The following is a 10,130-nucleotide window of genomic DNA, read 5'->3' as shown; positions in this document are numbered from 1 at the left end:
ATATGAGCTTCCCACATTGCTCTGACAGCAGAACTGAGACTAGTAGTAGTAAGACAGCCGGCAATGTGGGAAAACAAGTGTGTACAGACTTCTAATGATTACACTGCTGACAATCTAACAATAGCAATGTGCTTCAAGGAGGGAAGAGCACAGGAATGAGCTCATCACATGGTGATATCTTTTTACTGACCAATCAGCTGATCAGCATGCTGGAGGCAGGGATATGACCAAAAAAAACCCAGAGCTTTAGTAACTATTTTAATCCTAATGTCACCCATCAGAGGAGTCAGTAGCATTACTGTAATTATTATTAAAAGAGAACTATGGCCCAACCTTTTTTTTTTGCCATAGTTCTCATTAGGGTGACAGGAGGACATTCACTAAATTAAGCATATAGCAGGCTATTGCTCGTTAGCCCCCTATGTGATAGCAATAAAGTTAGCTGTAAAAAAATAAATTTAAAGTCACATATAAAAAAAATTCAAAGAATATTGAAAAAAATGTCTAAAGACCCCCGGAGGGGAACTTCAGATATTTTTTGGGCATTTAAAAAAAAAAATGTATGTGACTAATTTTTGACAGAAAATAAATGCAAACACGTGTCGAGTGCGCATACGTGCAAAAACGAAAATCGCGCCACACATGTTACATATCACTGCGAACATTGGAGTGAGAGCAATAATTCTAGGCCCATCAGTCACTGTTAATACTAAATTGGTGAGCAGTAAAAGCTTTTAAACCATCGCCTATGGGAAATTTGGGTTATTGTAGTTTTTTTTGCAGTTTCACAAGCGCACGCAATTTTCAGGCTTAACATGTTTGCTATCCATTTACCCGATGTGACCCCATCTTTTATACTTTACCCAAAAATTGAGTAGTATATTCTGTTTCTGCACACTCAATTTCATTTTAGTGTATTTTATCCTAGAAATACTGGTTTTATAAACATTTGCACAAATACTGTGCAACATAAAACATTGCAACTAGCATCTTTTTATTCTACAGGGCCTCTGCTTTCAGAAAATATGGGTTTTCTAGTCAAAAATTAAAATTGTATCATGTGTGTGCAATTTTTAAGAAATTGCTCCGCACAGCAAGTGGTTAATGTTAAACTGTTACAATTGCTACGAAGGATACACGGTGTAAGGGTGTAAATTTGAGATCATCATAATTGTTATAGCGGTAATAAAGATCACTGTTGTCCAGACATCCCCCAACCCTAAATTTGAAATCCTGGGGTTATTTTTGCCTAGAGTTCTGCTTTAAAAAATATTGTGGCTTTGTGTACAAAATACACCTTCAGTAGCCGCTCTTTGTTGTGTAGGTTTCCATTTATGAAGTATAAAAGTAAAGAATCATTCCAAAATGTTCACAGTGGATTTGATGTCTGCACAACAGATACAGCTAGCAAGATTGTAACATTGTGTCTATCCTTCTTGGAACTAGCATGGTGCACCATATAGATCATCCTAGTGGTACCACGAAGATGGAATATGATTCATGTGATTTCTATGCTGCTTCTTGAGAAACTGCCTGCCTAATCAGTAAGCAAATTCAAATAGATCAGTGATCAGACACAGATGCTGAGCGGAGTTGTATAAGCAGGATTACATGGGGGCCAAGGGCTGAGTGTATTTATGGTTTTATCTATGGTGTTGCTTGGAGCGTTGGGGATCATGTGATAATGAAGGTTTATTGGATAAATAAAATATATATATTTATTGATATTTATGGATTTGGTTGGTTGTCTCAAAGGACTGTCAGGATGTCACTAGTAGTGTGAACCTGATTGCAGTTACAATTGTATACTTGTATTCCTCATATTGGCTACAACACCCCATCTGACTTTATTTGCTGGACTTGCTCTATATAGATGGGCACCTCAGATACATGTTTACAATGGAGTATAGGAGTAATTAAACAGAGTCCTGCAACCTACATTAAAAAATGAGACCATTACTGTTGGATGGAAGCTCTGGACTTTTTACCCCAAAAAACGACTTCATTATCTGCCTGTAAAAGATGCTCAGTGTATCTAAACTCCCCAAAATGCAATATATTACAGCACACAACTCCTTAGATGTGATAAGGGCAGCATTTGTTTTAGCACGTTTTGCAAGTACAGAAAAATTAATCTCAAAGCTGCTGGATATCTTGAGTCCTCCTATAACTTCCTGTGGACTGAACTGAAATATCAATGTTACCTGCCTTCCCTGTTCTCTTCTGTGTACTATAAAACAATTATCTTTATTCATGGATGAGGAGAGGGGGAGCTTTGTAGTTCAAACCAGGAGAGTAGCCTAGGGTGACAGTGCTGCTCTTTCATAGATACATTCTGGTAACTAAGATTTGTCACCCTAGGACAGAAAGGATCATCCAGCCACCAGGACGGGTAAGCTCTATATTTTCCATTTATGGTTTTGGGTTTGGACACACTTCAAATCAAAGAAAATGACAGGGTATTAAGGATGTAATTATCATGGAATCACTTATCCAGCAATGTTATAAGAAGTGCCCATAACTGGAGAAGACTAACTGTGGAACTCCGCTAGAAAGACATGTGATCCAACTCCAGCTAAATGCTGGAATGAGGATTCCTCTGAGGTGTGAGATAGTTCTGAAGAACATGAGATCCAGAAATATGTGCAGTTTGTGTAGGCAGTATACAGAACATACGCAGAGACAGCTATCCTGACACCTAATGTCATCATTACTTCAGTATGGGAGAACAAAGTCATTTTCTACAGGCACTTACTAAACCTAGCAGCTGAGCAGGCGGGAATTACAGTAATGCTGTGGGATGCTGACATATACTGTATATCAAATGACCTCCTAGTAAGGACTCTTTTTATATCTAGGAATGATGGACAGCATAGATATGAAGGCAATTAACCTACAGTATATAAACATGTGTTCAACAGCATTGGTATCTTAAAGAGCAATTACACCCCAACATATACAAGTCTACTACATGGTTGCCAGCAGGTTAAATTGCATGCTGGATTCTTATACCAAATGGCCAACAGTATATGGACATCGTTCTGAATGATTGAGTTCAGGTCTTTTCAGTAAAGAATGCTGTTAATGCTACAACATACAAAGACATTTTAGACATCTGTTCCATCATGACAGTGCCCCTACCCAAATCCAGACAATGTTATTATGGACTTGCAAGGATGAGCTCTAACACAAGCAGGGCTATTCACAAAGCTGCCAAAGGCAGCCAAGTGAATAACCCACCCGAAGTGAGCCGAACGCTGTTCAGCTATTCACTTCAGGCTTGTATGGTTGATTTCAGCCGCTCATCGGCTGAAATCAGCCGCACATCGGCTGGCTACGCACATTGGCTGAAATCAGCCGCACATCAGCTGGCTACGCACATCGGCTGAAATCAGCCGCACATCGGCTGGCTACGCACATCGGCTGGCTTCGGCTGTGCCGAAGTGCAGAAAGACTTCGACTCAGCCGATCCAACATCTGGATCAGCTGAGCCGAATCTCCGGCAGCTCACTTGCTGCCGTTCGCCCCTATTTACACAGTTTAGTTGTGTGTGAAGGCCTAAAGGGACTTAACGTTTTTAAGCAGCAAGAGCTCTGTTCGCCAATTTCTGCTTATAGCCCAGCACTGTAGAGGTGAAAACTGTAGAACAATCCTTCTTCCCATAAAATAATTTCTTCTTAGTTCTCTTCCATACGAATAAACAGCACATTTATGAATATTTTTAATATAGATACACATTCTCTTTAATTGTTCCATTCACTCTTTTCCTTTTTCACCAAAACAAAATACTTTGAACACATACATAAAATAAGACCAGACGGGAGAATACTTAATAATGAATCTTGTTTATTTACTACTTAAGGATTCTTATTGTGTGTTAGCATTTAAGATTAAAAATTGTTAAACAAATATGCCAACATTTGAAATGATACTTTTGCTTATCTACCTAAACGCCATTGTACAAAATATCTCACTGCGTTGTAAAACAATTATCTTGATATAAATTATTTACAAAGTAACACTTTTAAGGAATAAAGTTGCAGCCATATACATCAACAACATATTCAATGGGCTATTATAAAAATATTTCAAGAAAAATTCTGCTTTCTGTGCTTTACATCAGGACATAAGGTGCTTCATCCCCTGTCAAGCATATGCTCCACTCTGTATTGCTGTAAATACGCCGCAGGCTCCTAGAGCAGCTGTGGTCTTAGAAGTAGCAATACAATATACAGTTTCCAAATAATAAGCAGCTGGGTTCATCTCACTGTCCATTAGAGTCAGGAAAGCCATATTGGTGGAAAGGTAGACAGCCAACATCCCCTTTCCACGATACTGCAGTAGTCCCTATGTGCTGATTTGTTTTATTTTTAAAGTCCAGTGATCTTCACTGCATTGTGAAAATGACAATTGCATATTTTTTTACTGCATAGAAACATATCAGCCCCAATTCAAGTTTGCATAAATACATCAGGACACAATATACAATCACAAGCAAAAGCTTGTATATAGGATATCAAAAAGTAAAGTGTCTTAGGCTCCTGAAGTGTTACTGTGGACCTGTCACCTGCACATAAGAAAGAAAGCCAGTTTGTGGACTGAATCTATCTAATCTGCAAGGCTTTCAAAATACAGAATTTTGACCAGCCACTGTTGAGTCAGTCAGAGGTCATCTGAGGTCTGACAGTTGCTGCCCCGTTAACTATGTAATCTCAAACACTGTCTACAAAGTATACAGTAAGTAAGACCAGGTAGTCAACAAGCACTAACCCCGACACTCAAATGTCAGACCAAAGCAAAGTATGTGACGCTAAATAAAGTATGAAATATAAACCCGGCATAGGTATGCCTGCACAGTCACACTAATTAAAGACTGATTATTTAGAATCCAGCATAAGCCTATTTGTGACAGGCTGTCTTTCAGCTAGTCACAGGCCAACGTATTGGGTCTTTGACTCTTAAATCATCCCTTTCTCTACTATTTAGCAAATCAACAATGTATTACCAATGGTACAAACTCAACATTGACATTTTGCTGTAGAGTCTTTATCACAAGAACAATTAGGAAGTCTATTCTACTATTCTGCTAAGCTTATCTATCACAAAACCAATCAGCAAACACACTGACCGATTATTGTGTGAACATGGTAGAACTTTGAAGTACAAACGCTTTTCTCTGTATGGCCAGATTTAGTCACATACTACTCATCTAACTTACAAAATGGCTTTCTCCATAGTGAAGGCACAGTCCAACAACAAAAAAACAAAACAAAATTGTGAACTTTTAAAAGTTTTTTTTTAAATCAATAAAAATGAACTGTACTTAGATTAGCAGAGGAAAAACAAATTGTAAGGTTCCACAAAGTAAAATAATAATTTAAGTGTAGAAAAAGAACACTGACACACCGAGTGACAAAGTGAACGTAGACTAATGACATTACAATATGACTTTGGTTACTTGGTATTATAACACATTATTTGGTAACTAGGTTAAAGACTATGTACATGTATATATAAATATATATATATACACATATACATACGAGAACTAGAATAACTGTAAACATATAAAAGTCTGTAAACAAATCTATACCATTAAACTGTGCAAGATGGAGATGTGAGCACACACTAGGTAAGCTGTCCGTATACTAACACATCTTGCACCTCTTTAACTAGAACACAAATTTAATTTACACTTGTGTGAACACATTTTCTACAACATAGGAAAAAAAATATGACGGCTTTCTAGCCTGAGCAAATGTCATTCTAAATTCCCACATATACAGGACAATTCGTACAAAAACAGAAAAAGAGAAGAAAATAGGAGTAATGTTGGGTAGCACTGCTTATGACATTAAAAAAGTCATGAAAGGAATAATTTGGGAGGGAGAACTAAAATGTAACTGAGGATGTTTGTATGAAAAAATAAACCACAAATTATGCAGAAGAATGTTATAGAACTGTATCTAGATAATAGAAAAATAGTCTAAAATATATATTTGTAGCATTTGTTTTTATTTTTTAAACACAGTAAAGGGGGTTGTGAGATACCAGATTTGCACAGCATCTGTTTAATTGAATGGTTCCAATGTATGGTGTAGTTACTTATTAAGGGGGTTTCACCTACAGACTTGCTTTAGTTTGTCAAGGCAAACCCTGCAGCATCTTGCTGCAAGGACAACATTCATGTACACACCCTTGGAGTGACATGTCAATTGGCAATCTGCTGGAGAAGAGACTTTGGACATAAACAATGCAGTAATTTTGATAACCATACACCACACATTCATGGAGGGGAATTTACTCTGGAGCAGACAAAATCTGGAGCAGCTATGCATGGAAACCAATCAGCTTCTCTCTTTCATTTTCAAACCTTAAAGGAGAACTATGCGGTGAGTGCTTTTCACTCACCTCATAGTTCTAGCCGACCTGTGACAATGAGACTGTCACAGGTCGGCTCAGTAGATCGGGAGGTGAGAGAACATATACCGGCGTTCGCTCATCTCTCGCTCCTGGATTCCCCCCTCCCCGCTCCGCCAGCGCTGACTGGCGGAACGGACGGGGGAGGGTACAGCTGGCTCTGCCTCTAGTTAGGCAGAACCAGTTTTCAATCACGCAGCTGGGCAGATCCAGACATAATCGGGATCCGCTTCAGCTGCGGCATCTCAGTATACCGCGAGCTGTAGCTCACGGTATACTGAGCTTAGGGTGACGGGAGGACGCTAGTTTGTGTCCTCCCGTTACCCTAAGGAGAACTATGGGGGAAAGCCCTAACCTCATAGTTCTCCTTTTAAGTGAACAAGCTGAAGATAGAAGCTGATTGGTTACTATGTACAGCCACCAGTATTTCATAGATATGTGCAAACACAAGATCCCCACCTACGGTACGTAGCTCTCCTAAACCATATTCACACAGGCAAATCTCTGACACCAAAAACATGAATCACAACATGGCCTGGTCAGAAGAGCTAATGCATTATAAATAACTGTGTGAAAAGGTTTATTATGAAAGTGTTACATTTTTATCAACTTCAGGACCTCTGCACATGTGCATACCTTCTGAGTTGTCAGGCTATATGGAGATCTCACACGTGATCACAGCTGGGCAAGTTTTGCAGCCAGAGTCCTGATACGTGTATAGACGCTTGGCATGTAACCGTGATCATGGTCAATCATCTTTCCAACACTGTGCAGTTCAGAAGAAGGGGTGTGTCATAACAACCCTTAAGTAGGTCATACATGTGGCAATTTTCTGGCAATTTCAAACACATTCTATCCACTGGGAATTGTACATACGATTGCAAGTAATCATCAAAAACTAAGCAATCTATCACTCTGGAGTTGGCACATTCACCAGAATTAAGTTAATTGCTTTCATCCAGTTCACTGAAGTCAAGAATGGAAAAAACTTAGACAGTTTGTTAAAAGCGCTTGTATTTATCCGATAGGTGTGATCAGGGCAATTCTGATCCTGCACTGTCATTCTGTCACACATGCATTTGGTTGAGACTACAATCGGCCATGCTGACACACATTGTGCAAGCACCATTGTCACTATTACACCAACACATACAAAGCATTGATGAGCAACTCGTATTGGAGCTTGCGCTTATTGACAAGATCTGACTGAAAAACGCTGCAAGAGATCAGCAACACTGAGATCATGTTGGGGTTTATGTACATTCGTGTAGTGGGTGCATTTGTTTTATACTTGTTCCTTCTTAAAATGTTAACATCATTGTTTTAATAGTCTGCCTATATCAGTTGAATGTATATTTTGGGCAGCTTTGATAGTTATGAAGTGCTAAACCTGTTTTTGATCCTTTTGTAAGAAAAAAAAGAATTTGCTGAATAAATATTTGGTTCGCTTACTGGGATTGAGTTGCCTTTCTTTTTTAAGGTGGTTGTGAGGTAATCTGCAACATTTTGATTTGTTTAAAATTCTTAATATACCCATGATCATAAATAGATGTATACACCGTTTACTAATGAATGCAAGTCATATATATCAAACAAAATCTGACATTTAAATAGATCTCTTACAGAATTTTAAAAAAGTCAGCAAACCTGATGCAGCAATAGCAGACACTGCTGTGGTCCTGAAGTTGTTAGAAATATAAAAATGTGCACATTGCTTATTCATACCCTGTGGTCACTTTGCTAGTTTAAACAACTCTGGCACAAGCTGTGACCAAATATGAATAGGCCATGATAAGGCCTATAAGTTGGGGTACAAACGTTTTATGTCTATAGTTGTATCTCACACAGAAGGGGACAAAGTCATTAACCAATCACATGCTTTAAAAACTTTTCACAGCTTTTTACTTCAGTAGTTTTGTGATTGTGTAAGTTGTCTATCCTAAGAGGTAACGGTTACATTAAACCAATGTTGCTATAAGGTGAGACACAGGAGGATTTCAAAGTGGATCTTGCTGTGTTTAATTATATAGCAGGATGTCTTTCTGGTCATATTGTTCAATAACCTGAATAGCCAAAAAGAACTGCAAAATAACACTACAGAGGTTCCCCAGGAAAAAGAATATTCTCAGCTGTAAACATAAAACTTTTTATGCTCCTCCTTGCAGCCATCCTCAGTCCACCCCATCGAAACCTTGAGTATTTTCTATTGCTATGTGTAACTTATCCCACAAGTCCTCGAAAGACTCATAAGGAGGTAAATCCAGTCGGTTAAAGCTAAAAAAAAAAAAAGAAAAAAAAGAGAATCAGGAAAAAGTCTTCTGCTCACATATTTCAAGACTGCAAAGAGACAGAACAATTACCATGTGTGTGCTCTGGGAAGCTTTTCTGGGGAGCCCCATTTTTCAACTGTAAACAACTGTGGTCCATTTGAGCCTAAAATGAAACATGTAAAAGGGTTTTTCAGTGACACATTTTTCAATGATTACTCTGCAAACCTTACATGAATACAAATAATCAATGTACAGTTGTGTGAAAAAGTGTTGGCCCCTTCCTGATTTTTCATTGTTTCGCCCATATGTCACACTTTAATGTTTCAGATCATCAAACAAATTTAAATATTAGTCAAAGATAACACAAGATGCAGTTTTTAAAGGAAGGTTTTTATTATTATGGAGAAAAAAAAATCCAAACCCACATGGCCCTGTGTGAAAAAGTGTTTGCCCCCTAAACCTAATAACTGGTTGGGCCACCCTTAGCAGCAAGAACTGCAATCAAGCGTTTGCGATAACTTGCGCTGAGTCTGTTACAGCGCTGTGCACTAATTTTGTTCCACTCATCTTTGCAGAATTGTTGTAATTCAGCCACATTGGAAGGTTTTCGAGCATGAACCGCCTTTTTAAGGTCATACCACAGCATCTCAATAAGATTCAGGTCAGGACTTTGACTAGGCCACTCCAAAGTCTTCATTTTGTTTTTCTTCAGCCATTCAGAGGTGGACTTGCTGGTGTGTTTTGGATCATTGTCCTGCTGCAGAACCCAAGTTCGCTTCAGCTTGAGGTCACGAACAGATGGCCGCACATTATCCTTCAGGATTTTTTGGTAGACAGCAGAATTCATGGTTCCATTTATCACAGCAAGTCTTCCAGGTCCTGAAGCAGCAAAACAGCCCCAGACCATCACACTACCACCACCATATGTTACTGTTGGTATGATGTTCTTTTTCTGAAATGCGGTGTTACTCTTACGCCAGATGTAATGGGACACACACCTTCCAAAAAGTTCAACTTTTGTCTCGTCAGTCCACAGAGTATTTTCCCAAAAGTCTTGGGGATCATCAAGATGTTTTCTGGCATAACGGAGACAAGCTTTTATGTTCTTTTTGCCAAGCAGCGGTTTTCGTCTTGAAACTCTGCCATGCAGGCCATTTTTGCCCAGTCTCTTTCTTATGGTGGAGTCATGAACACTGACCTGAGGCAAGTGAGGCCTGCAGTTCTTTGGATGTTGTTGTGGGGTCTTTTGTGACCTCTTGGATGAGTCGTTGCTGCGCTCTTGGGTAATTTTGGTTAGCCGCCCACTCCTGGGAAGGTTTACCACTGTTCAATGTTTTCGCCATTTGTGGATAATGGCTCTCACTGTGGTTCGCTGGAGTCCCAAAGCTTTAGAAATGGCTTTATAACCTTTTCCAGACTGATAGATCTCAATTACTTTCT

General features: G+C 38.9%; 1 protein-coding gene across 3 annotated transcripts in view; it reads right to left on the bottom strand.

Annotated features, from left to right (window-relative positions):
* Positions 1–8,137: 8,137 nt before the first annotated feature.
* The window catches only part of NEDD4 (neural precursor cell expressed, developmentally down-regulated 4, E3 ubiquitin protein ligase), a 110,427-nt gene continuing 108,434 nt past the window's right edge, over positions 8,138–10,130 (bottom strand). For all 3 annotated transcript variants that reach the window (XM_018557558.1, XM_018557559.1, XM_018557560.1), the window contains 2 exons: positions 8,781–8,853; positions 8,138–8,694 (listed from right to left, as the gene is read on the bottom strand). In XM_018557558.1, the coding sequence (XP_018413060.1) occupies positions 8,592–8,694; positions 8,781–8,853 (176 nt within the window). In that variant the 3' untranslated portion in view covers positions 8,138–8,591. The remainder of the gene's footprint in view (positions 8,695–8,780; positions 8,854–10,130) is intronic.

This window comes from Nanorana parkeri, unplaced genomic scaffold (genome assembly GCF_000935625.1).
Source record: "Nanorana parkeri isolate BGI_ZX_2015 unplaced genomic scaffold, ASM93562v1 scaffold290, whole genome shotgun sequence".
Classification (NCBI taxonomy): domain Eukaryota; kingdom Metazoa; phylum Chordata; class Amphibia; order Anura; family Dicroglossidae; genus Nanorana; species Nanorana parkeri.
The sequence above is the reverse complement of the archived record's forward strand: the minus strand, read 5'-3'. Positions and strand labels throughout refer to the sequence as shown.